Source organism: Acanthopagrus latus, chromosome 8, assembly GCF_904848185.1.
Source record: "Acanthopagrus latus isolate v.2019 chromosome 8, fAcaLat1.1, whole genome shotgun sequence".
Lineage (NCBI taxonomy): Eukaryota > Metazoa > Chordata > Actinopteri > Spariformes > Sparidae > Acanthopagrus > Acanthopagrus latus.
Genome location: NC_051046.1, coordinates 13,601,605 through 13,617,167, shown reverse-complemented (window position 1 = coordinate 13,617,167; position 15,563 = coordinate 13,601,605). Strand labels below are relative to the sequence as shown.

At 43.0% G+C, this 15,563-nt stretch overlaps 2 protein-coding genes across 3 annotated transcripts; both read right to left on the bottom strand.

Moving 5' to 3' along the window:
* Positions 1 to 1,985: 1,985 nt before the first annotated feature.
* Positions 1,986 to 3,645, bottom strand: parietopsin. Its single transcript, XM_037106689.1, has 4 exons — positions 3,281 to 3,645; positions 2,670 to 2,998; positions 2,261 to 2,506; positions 1,986 to 2,141 (listed from the first exon to the last, which is right to left on the bottom strand). The coding sequence occupies exons 1-4, from the start codon at positions 3,630 to 3,632 to the stop codon at positions 1,986 to 1,988; spliced, it is 1,083 nt and encodes a 360-aa protein (XP_036962584.1). The 5' UTR covers positions 3,633 to 3,645.
* A 447-nt stretch (positions 3,646 to 4,092) lies between these two features.
* nt5dc3 (5'-nucleotidase domain containing 3) lies at positions 4,093 to 15,092 on the bottom strand. Of its 2 annotated transcripts, none has more exons than XM_037106980.1 (14): positions 14,654 to 15,092; positions 13,656 to 13,840; positions 12,337 to 12,411; positions 12,166 to 12,221; positions 11,487 to 11,577; positions 11,257 to 11,394; positions 10,302 to 10,362; positions 9,996 to 10,098; positions 8,695 to 8,796; positions 8,326 to 8,407; positions 8,148 to 8,234; positions 6,324 to 6,464; positions 6,169 to 6,233; positions 4,093 to 5,405 (listed from the first exon to the last, which is right to left on the bottom strand). In XM_037106980.1, exons 1-14 carry the CDS (start codon positions 14,937 to 14,939, stop codon positions 5,177 to 5,179), a joined length of 1,701 nt encoding a protein of 566 aa, XP_036962875.1. In that variant the 5' UTR covers positions 14,940 to 15,092; the 3' UTR covers positions 4,093 to 5,176. The 2 variants fall into 2 exon arrangements, with proteins under 2 accessions (XP_036962875.1, XP_036962876.1); XM_037106981.1 differs by lacking the exon at positions 14,654 to 15,092 and adding an exon at positions 14,478 to 14,647.
* Positions 15,093 to 15,563: the final 471 nt, after the last annotated feature.

Genomic DNA, 15,563 nt, shown 5'->3' with positions numbered 1-15,563 from the left:
TCTGTCCTTTTACTTCATCTTTATTCAGTGATGCATATTAATCTTCATTTCTGGTGACTCAGTGTGGGCTTAGGCCTGTGCCACATAAGACACAATGTCCTGGGTTTGTCATTATGTCATCCCTCTCTGAAGTGTCTAATCCCTCTCTGAACTGGCCACAGAGATGGAAAAAGAACAAAAAAAAAAAAAAATTCAACTAAGAAATTGACCGACCACAGAGAAGTCCTACCATGAGAAATGAAAGTGTTTTTGCTGCCTGACTGACTTCCCATTGCAAAGTGCACGAGGTGAAGCGTGCAGCAGGCCTCGCTTAACAAGTGCACCCAAATTTCCCGTATTCCCGAAGCACGTTGCAGCGTTTTTATGTACATGGCCAGCAGCAATCTGAGGGAGAGCGTTTTATGTTGCCTTTGCAATTTCTCTACGACTAATAAACCAAATCCTGTATTCACACGAGTGCTTATGAGTAAGATGAAGCCTGTATACACTGCAGCAATCTGATATTATGTATTTTGTGTGGTCTGGGAGGTGCAATTGTTGGAAAAAAGCAGGACTTATATATTGCATAACGCACAAAGAATAAAATCACTTGGCCTGGCTGTCAGTGTTGATGACAGAATGGAGTTGGCCACAGTTGACATTGATTTCATTTATTTACATTTACAACATTACACAGAAGGAGACGCCTGCAGTGTGTGTACATAACTTACATAAAATCTTTCCAGAAAAAGGTGGAAAAAGATCTTGTGATATAAAAAAGGGTTTCAGAGTATACAGTGTATAAATCAATATTTCATGCCCGGCAGGATGCTTCACCCAATAACCTGACAAATGTTACACATCGAAGGGATTTTCAGCAATCTTCTCAGACTATGCGAAAGTAGCGCATCTTATTTATGGACAAGGGTCAAAGGTTTTCACTGCCTCACAGTCTGTTTCTCTGGTGTACTTGACCAGCTTAATCCCACTAAAAATGCATACAGATGGAGAATTTACAATTGCAAACTACATTTGTCGCAACACATTCATTTTTAGTCTTCCCCATCCTTTCCTTTTGGCTAGTTTATTTGTCAGTTTATTGACCTAAACAAATCACATGAACAAAACCATCATAATGAGCAAGTTCTAGATTTTTTAAAAAAAAAGGAAAAGAAAATGGATAACCAATAACTACAGGAACAACTTTCAGTATAATGTCATTTAAAGGAGACATATTGTGCCCATTTGTAGGTTCATAATTTTATTTTGGGTTACAGCTAGAACAGGTTTACATGCTAAAAAACAACAACAACAACAACAAAAAATCACACATCAGTTTTCTCTGTCTGAAACACTCTGTTTTGGCTCCTGTCTCTTTAAGGACCCCCCGCCCCCCTTGGAAAATAGCCAGTGCGCCCTGTTGGTCGATTTGTAAACGCCTGAGCCTGCGCCGCTAACATCAACAGAGCAGTTGTGCTAAATGAATTCTAGCTTCTAGGTATAAATTATGCAAATGACATGTGACATGGAGACGCAGTGTGATGTCACAGAATTAAAGGCGGGACTAATAGCGAGGCGTTTCAGGAGCAGTGTGGTCTGTGGGAGAGAGGAGCGTCTGTTGTTGTGACCTTTTAACTTTTAAGATCTTTTACATAAACACGAAAGTAAAACACTGAAGGAAAATTTTTTTTTAAAAAGTAGGATAAGTATTGTTTAATAAAAATGGCAAAACAAATTAACAAGGAGATGAATTGACACATCTCTTACAAAATCTCAAGGAAAAGAGAACAAAACAAGCACTTTTTCAGTTGTTCTGCACTGGAATACATTACTGTGTCAGTTTCCACTCATTTTGTCCACCTTCTGAATATCAGCTGTCAGTCTCTGAGCCGATTCTGTTCTCACTGAGGAGCTTTCTAGGAGACCTGTGCAGGCCTGTGTCCTTGATGAGGCACCGATAAACACTTGACAGCCATGGCGGCTTCTTGTTTTGTTGCTGGAGAAAGTCACAGAGGCAGCACCTTGCTGTGCGTGTTGACGCTCTTGCTCAAGGAAGTCAGACGGGTCCCCCTGTTCAAGGGGCGCATGTTGATGCTGACGGAGGTGGGCCCGTGGGGGATGTAGCGGCCGCACGACAGCACCTCCAGGGCGGCGTCACGGAACTGTTGGGGATAGACACACATCAGGGAATCAGTCAGGAAATATACCAGCAAGCATATATGAGCCTCCTACCCATTTGCAGCTCAGTTTTTACGGCAGATTGACTCTTTAGAAAGCTCACCTGCTTGTTGGAAAGGAAGTAGATGATGGGATTATAGACAGGGCTGGTCTTGGCAAAGTACATGGGCATGGTGGCGAGCAGCGGAGGGATGTAGAGCTCTGGATCCGCGACCACCACTACTGACAATGTCGTGTAGGGCAGCCAGCACACAAAAAAAGCTATGATCATTGCCAGGACCATGCTGATGGCGTGCTCATTCTCCTTCTGGCTGGAACGCCCACCCTGGAGCTCCACACTCCTGTTCAGCTGCACAAGCAGAAAGCAAATTCGACACCCATTAAAAGCTGATAACTTGTTTCAGTCTGTAGGTGGTAAATTGCAAACAGAAGAGGATGGTGGTGTGAATTTTAAATCTGGTGCTAATGGCGTAAATGTGTAATAAATATGCAGGAGCCATCGCAGACTCTACCTTATTCATGGATTTGAGCACTTTGGAGTAGCAGTAGATGATGACTGTAACAGGGAAAATGAAGCAGAGGAGTGTGTAGAGGATGAGGTAGCTGTAGTTGCTCCAGGATCTCTCCTCCCAGGCCAGAGAGCAGGAGGTCTGGACTCCCTCTGGCCCGTAGGAGCTCCAGCCAAACAGCGGGGTCACCGCCCAGAACAGGCAGAAGATCCAGACGAACAGCAGCCCGATGGCGCTTCTGCGCATGCTTAATTTCAGACCGGCTTTGGGCTTGCACACCACGTTGTACCGCTCGTAGGACAGCAAGGTCAGGGTGCAGAGGGAGACAAGACCTAGGACACAGAGCGTAATAAACAAAATAAAAGCCCACGGTGGACTTATTGAAGATTTAACAATATTTCCATGACCCTTGAGCAAACTCCATTGTCTGAGAGAACTGGTGAGATGGTGCTGAAAGAGTACCTTGAGTCTAGAACACATTCTGAGATGCAGTGAAGGATGAGTGTTTCAACCTCACAAGTTTTCTGTGACAACAACAACAGACCTCCTGGCTCAGACAGAAGACAAAATTGATCTCTACAGAATACAAACTGCTCTCTCACAGCACCACTCACCAAAATAATTGACCGCAAAGCCCTGGAACACGCAGGCCGCGTGTCCAATGAAGAAGGAGCCCTGGTAGTTGGTGATGGTGACGACCAGGGAGCCGCAGAGGCCGATCATGAGGTCAGACACGGCGAGGCTGAGGATGAAAATGTTCATGGGCTGGAGGAGGGACGGGTTCCTCAGCATCACGGTTATGACGAGGCCGTTGTTGAAGACCGTCAGCAGCGTGTTGATGAACATGAGGAAGGAGATGATGCTGTAGCCCACCCGGGGGAAGATGGTGGGCGCCGCAGTCACTAGGGCCTCGGCGTGGATGGACGGAGGGTAGCTGGAGCTCCACGGCGTGCTGTTGCTGTCCATGGTGCCAAAATGAAGTCCAGCTGTGGTGACAGGCCAGAGACAGTGTGCTCAGCTCGGGACGCGGCGTCATCGAGCTTATCATTTGTGATCCCCTGTCGAACCACTCCCCTCCTCTTATTCTCCCAAGATGTCAGATTGTGCACCTGTCTGATGGAGAAAGCCCCAAATGCAATATGGGAAATTGCTCCTTAACACGATTTGGAGGGGATTATTCCTAATAAACCCACTGCTGCTGTAATGGTAATTGGAAAGTTGAGAGTGACGAATTAGTCCTCTAAGTTAATTTTCAAATTATGAAACATTTCTTCCTTTGTGTTGTTTACACTGCTGATAGAAAAAGGGGACACAAGCATGGTATCAGAATTACCACACATACCTGCTAATTAAACATAATTACAGAACACTTATGCAATCAGGTAAATTGCTTTTTAAATGCAATGACACAAAAACACTCAGCAAGATCGTTAAACCAGCTCCAGTTTTAATAAACAGACACATAAATATGCACACAGGAACACTGATAAAGCAACAATGAGGTCTCGGTTGTAGCCACTTGTATGTAAGAATTTCCCTTTTTGTCAAAAATAATTACAAACTCAAAGATTCCAGGTTACACATCCAAGATATTCTCCTCCCAGAGCGTGAGAAAACATTTCACACATTTTCTGCAGAAAAGTGTCAAACCCACCGCCGCTGCCTTCACAGATTAAACAGCAACACTCAGGCTAAATATAGATGCCTTTTTTTTCCCCTGACAAATATTAAAACATCTCTCACTTCTAAAATGACACATACAAGCTGCTGTTGTGTGGAACTGGTTACAATCCATAAATACAAACATTTCAGAGCGTAATTGTGCAATTTGTGTCACCGAGTGCAGTTCAAAATGGAGTGAACTAAGATGCTGGCTGGCAAAGTTTGAAAAGCTTGATTTCCATATATCATATTGAGCTGTTACAAAAATATATACATTGCAGGGGTGTAAAGATTAAGGCAACACATTCTGAGATGTAAATGTCACATCTGACAGTCTCTTACAGAAGCAGAGCTTAAAATATAAAGCAATGATAGGCAGCTATAAGATCCACACAGAAGAGTCGTCTAAGACTTGATGTGTGACTGCCCCCTATTGTTCACACTGAGTAACTGCATCATCTTTGTATAATCTCACTACGCTGACTCTCCCTCAAGGTCGCTCTCAGAGCTGGATCTCTGTAAATAAATCAATCAAGGTGTATGGTTATGCAAGTGTCAAGAAATGACAAATAAAGACCGACTGATTGGTTGATCGACTGAAACACGAACACATGCAAACCCCAAACAGTCCATTCAATGTTCCAAATTCTGTGTGATGAAAATGTAAAGTACAAGAAGCACGTGTAATTAAAAGCAATACATTTGTTTTTCTTAAAGGCCGAGTCATCTGAGAGAGTAAACTAGTTTAAAGCTTCATAAACATCGACAGTTTGCATGATTGTTGCCAGCACATCTTGGGATGCGGCGTAGGTCTCCTAAAATGTCTCAAAACTAAGCGATGGAGATCATTACGTCCTGATGCCAGCAGGACCTTGTTCGGGCCAGAAGGGGGACTCGTGCTGCAGGGGAGTGCGGCGCGGGAAAAAGGTGTGCTGGAAGTCGTAGTTGAGCAGGCAGCTGATGGAGGCCATGTAGATGTCAGCGAAGCGCGAGAGCCTGCGTGAGAAGTAGGTGGGGTTGTGGTACGTCCGGAAGAGACTCCCAAACTGGCTGTTGAAGATGTCCTTTGTCTGCGTCCTGTCAGGAGCACACAGTCGTACCATCAGGGTGAGGTTATTAGGCAAGCCGAGAATGGACGTGATTGCAATTATTTTCTTAAATTCTCTTATCTCGAGTATTGTTTTGACATAACAATGTTTTTCTGGTGATGACAGTTTAATTTATCTTGAGAAAACAAAAGATGACAAGATAATTTACCACGAGAAAATAACTTTGCTCTCTCAAGATCACGGGATAATTACAGAGGACTCAATTCATAACTGCCAGGGAGGTTTCTTAACTAAACAGAAAATCAAGGCATCATTGAGGTACTGTTTGCTGAAGCAACGTCAATCGTGTTTAATGGCAGACAAAGATAAGACATCGACCAACTCACATCTGTCTGCTTTCACCAGCAGCTGCTCAAATAAAGCTTATTACAATGGCAGGGGTGACGACGTTATTAAAGTCAGGTTTCCATGCAACTTGCAAGCCCACCCCGCTGATCATGGTGCTGCCTTAAAAATTTCCATAAACATTTCCATATAGCCTTGAGACACCTGTTGAGTTCTCCATAATTATGCCTTGATCTCCAGAAAACATACATTTCTTCATTTTAAATTCTCTCGAGAAACCTTTCTTTCGAGACAAATGAGCCCATTATCACAAGAAAACGAGCTTTGTTCTTTTGAGAGAATGGCATTAATAAATAACTGCAAGCACGGCCATGCTCAGCTTCTTAGGATAAACTACTTCCTCAAGAATGATCACAACTGCTCTTGATTGCCAAAGTAATTACTACCTCATAGCTTCTCTTTCTCTGATCCACTCATCGACGACAGCTTGAGACGCTGGATCCCTGTGGACCTGTTTGGGAGCGGTGCATAGAAGTTAAACTTTGAGAATGGTGCAAAAAACAAAAGACGGACCCAAATAATTTTTAAATATTCCCCTGACCTGCATCTGTTCGATAAGCCCAGTCAGTGCCTGTAACCAGGCCATCATGTGCATGTACTGCTCCGTGTTCATGATCTTGATCTCCTTCCTCAGCTCGGGAATGATGGCGCCCGTCCTCCAGCCGTGTTTCAGCGTCAGATCCTGCAAAAAAACGACCAGTCTTGAACCCAAACTACCATACACAGATTGATTAGTCAAGTAAAAAATAAGAGGGGGTGCTATACCTGATACAATTCAGTTAAAGTCTTGAAATTCAAAGGGTACAGTGCAGCCTGAATTTGAGTTAATTGCTGCTGTTATACCCCGCTTGATCTGATACTGCCATGTTGGTCTTCTGGACCACCATAGCTTTGCAACTCAAGGAAAAATAACAGAAACATACGCACATGGGAGAAGTTTTCCCTTTAAACATGTTAAAATTTAGTCCCCTAAACATAACCCAGCAGAGACAGAATAGTAAAAAGACACAATAATAGAAATAATAAGTAAAAAGTACAATAATGTGTTTAAAACAGGACAAAACCAACACAAGTCATAAAACTACAAAAACACCTGGACTAACATTTATGATGCCGTAGGAGCAACACCAACTCTGTGATATCAGAAAATATATGATATGTCATACTCATATTTTTGAGAAAACTGTGATATAACTCAGTTCATATATTTCAGGGCTGTCACTTGTTTTGACAGATATGGCGGTGTGACTCATGAATTTAAGGGGGATGGTAATTTTTTTGCATTTCATTTTCACCGTCAAAAATGTAAAAAATGATGATGACGCTTGGGTGTCTACCAAAAAATGGTGCTCTCTTACGTGTGGAGAATGTGATTTGTGAGCTGGGGCATCTCTCGAGCACCACTCCTGGCGATATTGCCATTTCCATAATATTTCAATTATGTGTTCAGCCCTAATGTAACTGTAAGAATAAGATAAAAAGAAATAGACTTCAAGCCTCGACTCCTCCGGCTGCAGTTAAGACCGACCCTGCTGAAATGGATCCAGGGAAGTGAGAGCATTTGGGGGGTATTCTTCTGTGTGTTTCTGTGCGGCAGAAATAAAATACTGCTCCATCCTCCCCACCCCTGTAACTCCTTAGCAATTCTGACATGCTTCTGCTCTGTGTCCTCTTTGCAGTAATGATCTCGTCTTCAGGCTGACTGTGAGCTGTGGCGGGTATAAACCACACACGCCACGTTCCATCTTCCTAAATAAGCAAGACGACATGTTTGACAGCCGGCCGCCTGCTACCAGTGAGGCATTATGCCAAAGATATAAACTCTCTCTTTCATTATCACCACTTAGAGCTGATCAGACACGCTCATATATCCAGGTTGTTAGAACTCATTGCGACGCGGTAAAGAGGAAAAAAATAATTAAAAATGATGCCTGTTAGTTTGTTTAGCGCAGACGAGGGGCAGCTGTTGGTGAGTTGCTAGGTGACGGAAAGCTAGAAAGGTAAATAAGGTGCAGTCGTACCCGCTGCTGCAGATGCTGTAGGTGTAATACATCAAGACACAGTGACGCTCATTAAAATGCCTGTCAACCAAACTCTGTAACTGTGGTTTAATGCAACCCAGTTACTTTTATGTCTTTCTTCTATTTCGAACATTCACTCAGCATCTTTTTGTGCTTCTGCAGACAGATCATTAGGATTTATACTGTTACATAGGGTTAACTCCCGGAACGTGCTCATCTTAAATGGATCATGGTCAAAGCGGGGCTCGCCTCCCTGTTCACAACATCTTAATCATTTTGCGCGACGGTGTTTTGTGTCGTTATAATGAGCCCTTTGTTTGCAAATACGCCTGGATGCTGCTTACTGCCAAGTCACTGTAGATGTGATCGCCGAAGTAGAGCACTTTGGAACCTCTCCAGCCGGTGAGTCTCAGGAACTCATAAAGGTTTCCCTGCAGCGATCAAACACACATTAGATAAATCAATCGTGCCTCTCATCCAGAGGAAAATGGTAAACTGGAGCGCTGAGGTGATTCACAATACCTGTTTGTAGATCTTCCCCTTTTCCAACCTGTGAATCCTGTCCCACAGTAACGCACCTTTGTCTGTCACTCGCCTAAATGGTCTAGCGGAAAATATACACAAAGACAAAATCTACTTAACATTGGCAGCTATACAATTTTGTTGTTTCTCTTTTTCTGCTGTTGTTTATTTCTGTGAGGCACTTTGAGATATTTTTTCTGTATGAAAAGCGCCATATAAATAAAAATTGATTGATTGATTGATTGAATGCAACTACAGTGCACATGGTCTGCTGATGACCACTGGCTGGTGTGACCCAATGAGGCCCCTAGTGGGGTGAAAGAGGCACTGCATGGATATAGTATGAGCCGCAGGCGCAAACACACTTACTTTCTCCTGTCGTTGAAGAAACCAGGTTTGTCGGCCTGAACGATCACAACATCAAACAGGTCCCTCCAGTCCTTCCCTACGATGTAGTTCATTCCTCGGTCCCTGAGAAGGACAAAGATTCAAGGAACAACCTAGTCAGCGACATCTTAAAGCCCATCATGAGGGCAAAACAAAACACTAGAGTTGTTCATCTTTGACTATGTTAGTTTGACTTTAAATGAAACAATAAAACTGCCAGAGGTTACAAAACAACAGTGAGATTCTTAATGGAGTTCTGGACCCAAACTCCCCAAAAACTTGAAAGGGCAGTATATCTGCAAGGTCTTTTCGACCTCCAAGGACTTTGCGATGGCGTATGGACAGGCTGAACACCACTGATTTGTAATTGCCAAAGTCTGGAGTGAATTGGGAAAGAACGTTTGGGGTTTTCTGCACCCACGACCTAATAAAACAGATCTTAAACCTGAAAACATTGAATCCCTTTGTATTCTCTGTGTAATAATGTTTGATCTGATCATTTTATTGCAACTCAAACCTGTTGTAACTCTTGTCTTTCTGCTATTCTTGGCCGGGTCTCCCTTGTTAAATATCTGACAGCCTTGCAGTTATATTCCTCCATGCACCGGGCTAGTTGATCTTCCTGAGCTATGGCATTGTATAATGGCCAGAACATTATTATCACTTCATCATTTATCCTATTAGACGTTCATGTAGTTTTTTTATTGTAATTATTATATGAATTCCTGTGTTCTTTTGTGAGGTCACATAAACCTTGACTTCTGACCAATCAAATCTCATTAGTTCCTCCTTGAATCCGAGGGGACGTGTGCCAAATTCTGAAGGCATTCCTCAAAGGCACTCCTGAGATGTCACCTTCACAAGAATGTGACGGACGGATGGATGAAAAGACAACCTGAAGACACGACGTCAACTTACCACGGCCATCAATGGCACAGAGGCAAAAAAATAACAAGTAATAGAAAAAGGCTGCCTCTTGACTGAATGTTACAAAGTATTAAATGAAGGACATACTGTAGATTGAAAGCTTTTAGACTGAGAGGCTCTTTTGAGGTTGGACACGCATAGCTGGCCATTTTGTGCATTCGAGCCTGACTTCAAAAGAGGCTCACAGTCAATGACTTGCAATAAATTACAAACACTCGCAGAGAGGAGGCCCTTTGATGTGTGGTTGCCCGTCTATGAAAGTTTAGACATTATCCAGAGGCGCCAATTAAATATTAGTACACGGACACACGGCGATTTTAATTAATCACGCGTGCACCCTGTCCGCTCGCACTTACACAAAGTCAAATGGGCTGTTGGTAATGAGGAACATCTTTTTTCCATGCTCTGACAGCTTCTTCAGCACAGCGTGGCTCTGCTCACCATAGCAAATGTATTTCCCTGCAAAATGAGAAAAAAAAACAGAGGGATAGAGAGACGGAGCTGGGTGGGTGATTCTGACAAAACCAAAAGCAAACAAAGCTTTTAGTTTGCATATCACAGTCTCATCAAAACTGAATTGATTTTTTTCGTGAACAACACAAATGTGGCTGTGTAATTGCTATATTTTCTCAAACAAAGCAATATAAATCAAAAAACATTACCAATGTCTGCCTCCACGGCTCGGTACATAATGCCCTTGACGTGAACGTCTCTAATGGCTTCCTGTGAAGAGGGAGAAGTGAACAGCCCTCAGGCAGGAAGTCATGACTTTAGTGACACAGTGTTAGCATTCAGCTCCAGTAGCAGCACTTTGCTCCGTACATAAACGGTTGACTTGGAAGCACAAAGACGGGAGAACTCTGAATACAAATTGAAGATGAAGAAAGCGAGCCCTGGAGTTTAGTTACTTTGGTGACACGGGGAGAAAGTTTCCACAACATTTTCAACAGAGTGACTTGTGCTTTGGACTCAGTGAAAGAGTAAATAGACTCTACCTTGCGAAGTTGCACATTTAAGGGCAACTTTCAACAGAACTTTATCATGTGCAAAGATTATTTGATGTGCAAAAAAAGTCAAAAGAAAAATGACCGGGTTAATGCTGAATACTAAATCACGCTTGGCAGGGGAAAAAAAAGATTTGAGCAGGGTGTCCTTGAAAAGATATGAGAGGCACTCGTGGAACAGAGAGTGTGTGTGAGGGCTTTTTAATGACAGCGATCTGTCAAGAACAACACAGTGTCGCGCAGAATAGACAGAACCGGCGTGACAGCTGCCCTCAAAGGGAGAACGCGGCGCTGATTTTCTCGTCCCTCTCCCTGTGAAGTCGCAGAGCCACCAGAGAACAGACGCAGATGGCTGGAGGCGGGCTTGCTCGACTAAAATTAGACACCAGTTTTCAGAGCTAAAATTAAGACGGTATTGAATGGCTAGAGCATCGCAGCACGCTACAAACACTAGCATTGATTTACGTGTAGAGTGATTTAAGATCTTTTCACACAGTGGCCCGTGGGAGATACAATAAATGTGAAAATTCACCTTGGCAGATTATTTCAAATGTTGTTTAATGTCTTTCCCTGACACACTGATCGAAGATGGTAGAATAATGAGATAGTGCACCTTTACGTCTTTGTAGAGATGGACCGGCTCATAGTCGATGTTGTGCCTCATGAAGAAGTCATTGACACAGGACAGGAGGGTCATCTCAGGCAGGGAGAATATGTCCATGAACTGTTTCATGGTGTGGCCATGGGAACTCTGCAGGACAGTGACTAACATCATTAGATTCTGCTGTTTGTGTTTCTGCAGTGTCTCTCTCGTCAAAGATAAAGGAGGGAAGTGATCATCACCTTGCCATAGAAGTCGCTCATGATCTCTAGAGGTACGTGACTGCCTTGGTACATGGCGGTTACCTCCTCATCAGGAACTGAATGAAGACCTCTGTAGAGGACACACAAAAAATGTGGTCATTAAAGGATAGGTTCCAACAACAATGAATACTCACTCATTATGTGCTCACCCTGATGCCGATGGAAAGTATGATGATGTTTTGCAGTCCACAAAACATTTCTGGACCTTCACAGCAAAACAGCATTTGAAATATACAGGGATTTTATGTGGACATAAACTGCTCCATACAACTCGTCTACCACAATCCAAGTCTCTGGTAGCCCTGAAGATCCCAAATTGATATGAAAAGACACCCTTGGTGTGTGGGAGTGGTTGGGCCCCGTGTGCTAACGCTTTAAAAGGGGTGCAACTGAGTCCTTTACATCAATTTTGGATCTAAGGGCTTCCAGCTGGAACACTGTTTTGCTGTGAAGCTCTAGAAATGTTTTGTGGACAACAAAGCTTCACCTGACTTTCCATCTGCACTGGGATGAGAAGGTAAAAATGTATTTACATTTTTGGGTGAACTGAATAGCTCATACCATGTCATTCATACCCATCAGGTTATAATCACAAAATGCTGAGTTAATTTCATATTTATCACCAAGTGGTGTGAGACGTTACATGGTGCATAGTTACCTGTAGACAGTTCCCAACTGGATGTAGTGAAATGCATCTATCTTCATCAGCAGTGCCTGTTACAAAGCATTCAATATTACCACAAAAGCAATGTTCCCATGAGCCTTTGCTACAATAGATCCTAAATATAAAACAGAAGTTTTGGAGTTAAATAAGCAAAGACCTTCTCACCTTCTGAACATCATAGTGAAGTCCTCTTACTGCAAAATTAGGAATATATTCGTACTCTCGCAGGCCCTCTGGATACTAAGACAAAAGAAAATTAACAAGTTGGTTTGAGATTTTCAGTGACAACAAAACAGGCCATTAGATATACTGAGTCTTAGCTCTAGTTCGCCCCCCCGAAAAAAGACGTTTGTCCTAGTAGTTCTACTTATCAATCTAAATTGTTTTGGTGTGACTTGCTGAGCTCAGGGAGCTACACATGGACAAGAGGCTACAGCTAACTGAGCTAGCCTGTGTTAGAACGCAGACGACACCATTAATGTTTACATCTTCACACTGTCGCATGAGCTTCTTGTCCATGAGTACATGTACGGTTACTTCTGGGTAATACCTTGAGTAACTGGTTCATGATTTGGTTTTGAGCACCGTGAGCTGGATGACTTCGACATCTTATTTCAAGCAGATTCGAGAGAAGGCAGGTGCCTCTACGTCCGGTATCTCCAAAACTTGGTAACTCACGCCAAAAAAAATCTAGGTGGATAAATAGCCCACAGGTAAGAGGAAAAATATGTATTGTTAATTTTGAGGTGAACTGTCCCTTTAAAACAGTAAAGCAAAATCAATAGCCGTTTTTACACAGTGAAATGTGAGGAAGAGCCAGGAGGACAGCCAGGAGGACGGACGCTTCCCCTCGTACAGCTTTGGTATATTTTTTCCTCATATAAGTTGCCAAAGACAGTTACAGTTACTATGTTACTTTTGTTTGGTCCTGTAATGTTGCTTTGTGGGAAATTTCTTTTTATTAAGTTGAGTGAGGGACCTGTGTGGTTATCAGACTGTATGATCAACACACCCCCGCTCAACGCCGCCAGCTTATCCATTCACACTGGATCAGCACCGGAGCGAAATTTCACCCCTCGCTTCATCTGAGACTTTCACACAGAGGAGGAGGCGGAGAATTGGCGCAGGATCCCCACATGCAAACGGCATTGTGAATGGGGCTAATACTGCAAATAGGAAGGTGAAAATGATTCTTGATGGTGCAACACAGCTGTAGCCAATTTCAAACCTTCACTGGGTCAATTATGCTGCTTATTAACACCAAAGTTCTTAAAACACATTCAGTCATAAACACAAGTTCCTACAACCAACCTCTTTGTGTCACTACTGGTAATGCTTGAGGGGTTAAATGCCTTGCTCAACGGCACAGTGACAGTATTTTGTCTTTTTCTCTTCACTTCGTTTACGAAAGATTCCAAAGGTGCGCTGAACAGGAATGCGTCTAAAATTCCAGGCTTTACAAGAATCACACCCTGCACACTTACCCTGTGATTAGTGATGAGGATGTCCCGTGCAATGTTGAAGATGAGGGTGTGGAGGTGTCTGGAGTAGAATGCCAGAGTGTAGTCATAGTCAAAGCCGTAGATCTCGATGTCTCGCAGGCTCATCTCATTGTTGGAAAAAATTGTGTCGGGGTCAACTGAGTTGGTGGAAATGACTGGGATCAAATCTAAGAGGAGAGAAAAGCATGAGGTTATTTTTCCATTTGGGAACATGAAGACCTGCTAGGACAGACAGGACTGTGTTAGGACCGAAGGACATCTGATATCCAGATTTGTTAAAGGTTATGTATAAGTTGCTTTGGAGAACCCGCACTACTTTTCATTGTCACTACTTGCTCGAGAACATCAATGTGCACAGTTCAGTTGTTGTGGGCAAAAAATAGGCCAATTTCCCATTCGGACACGCCTTGAGATGCACCCAAAAATCTGCAAAAAGTGCAACTTTAGATTTATCAACAACTAAAATTAGGGCATTTCCTAGGTTGCATGTGACCTTCATCCTTTTTTTCCCCAGTTTACAATCATTTATACAATGTGTAAAGAAATCAAGTTAAAATGTATTATATTACTGAGTACCAAGCGCAAAGAAGCTGGTGGACATGATGGTTATGAATGAGTGGTTAGAGGTTTGGACAAAATACTAGAAATCCCCCCCAAAAAATAAACAAAATGCACTTCAGGAACACAACAATCTACAAAAAAATATCTGTGGATTCACGCACTGTTGCATTACAGTTTGCCTGTTCAGGTGTTCATGCTATTTTGTCTGTCTATCTATGAGTAAAACAAAGTACGATAGCATACGTGCAGGCTGAGCTGATCGCTTGAGAGGCTGCTGTGAGGCTGTGGAGATGATATGGTGCATCGATCTGTTGCAAACATCAGTCATAACAGGGTTATCATGACACAACAACGGTCCTGTATCTCACGCAGTGCTTTATCTTAATGAATGAACTGGTCGCTGTTAGTGCTGTCCATACCTTCTGTCTGTCTTTTAGTCTCTCTGTATACGGACCACAGCCTCTCTGTCATGTCCTGACCGTCTGAGGAGCTGCTACAAACAGATGCGGCGTAGTTTTGGGCTCTGGGCTGGTTTGACAGCAGTTGACCGACTCCATGTGCCACCGCGCCGAAATTCCGCTTCCAGACGCGAGACCTGACCGAGCGGTGCTGTAAACCGCGTAACACGTTGGAGAAGACGTTCGCCTTTTGCAGACAGTCCCTGTGCCTCAGAAGGGACGACAGGGGTAGAGACAATGGCGCCATGGCTGTGTAGGTCGCGGCGAAACCCCTGCAGACTGCATACAGTTGACTGGCTCGTCTGTAAATACCGAAACTGTCCCCGGACGGTGACTCTGACGTCACTTCCGCGTTCGGCAAGGTCCCAGCCAACCAGCGAATCAGAGGCTGGTGCGTCTGGAGCTCAGTGGCTTCCTGCTGTCCACTGAACAGATGCGATGGGCTACCAGATACATGTATTAAATATGCATGGTCAGTTATTGTATAGAGTTACTCTCTCTCTAGCGTTTAAATAAAATTAAAATGACAGTGGAAATAAAAAAAGACATACAGGCCCCTCTGCAGAACAAAAATGTTAGGAGAGAACTACATAGAATCATATGGAGTCAGATTTTTTACTTTTCAGTCTAAAAGTCCAAAGTGAAATTGAATATCTAGTTATTTCATGACTAACTTGTAAGTTTGCCTGAGAAGGTTAACTGTATGAGTACATAATTTCTAATTCAAGACTGATGTACTAATATACTACTAATTACTAACATAATAATGAGATTATTTATCTGAAGTATGACTTTTTAAAACAAGATTATGATCTACGATTCTAAATCATATTTTGACCGGCTCCTCTGTAAATATCAGAGTTTCTGTGGA

Coding starts and splice junctions, on each gene's coding strand:
- parietopsin (XM_037106689.1), bottom strand. CDS start 3,632: ATGGACAGCAACAGCACGCCGTGGAGCTCCAGCTACCCTCCGTCCATC. Junction 2,507..2,669: donor TGCTCAAATCCATGAATAAG/GTAGAGTCTGCG, acceptor CTGCTTGTGCAG/CTGAACAGGAGTGTGGAGCT. Junction 2,142..2,260: donor ACTTCCTTTCCAACAAGCAG/GTGAGCTTTCTA, acceptor TATCCCCAACAG/TTCCGTGACGCCGCCCTGGA.
- nt5dc3 (XM_037106980.1), bottom strand. CDS start 14,939: ATGGCGCCATTGTCTCTACCCCTGTCGTCCCTTCTGAGGCACAGGGAC. Junction 11,395..11,486: donor TGAGCGACTTCTATGGCAAG/GTGATGATCACT, acceptor ACTGTCCTGCAG/AGTTCCCATGGCCACACCAT. Junction 6,234..6,323: donor GGCTTATCGAACAGATGCAG/GTCAGGGGAATA, acceptor GCTCCCAAACAG/GTCCACAGGGATCCAGCGTC.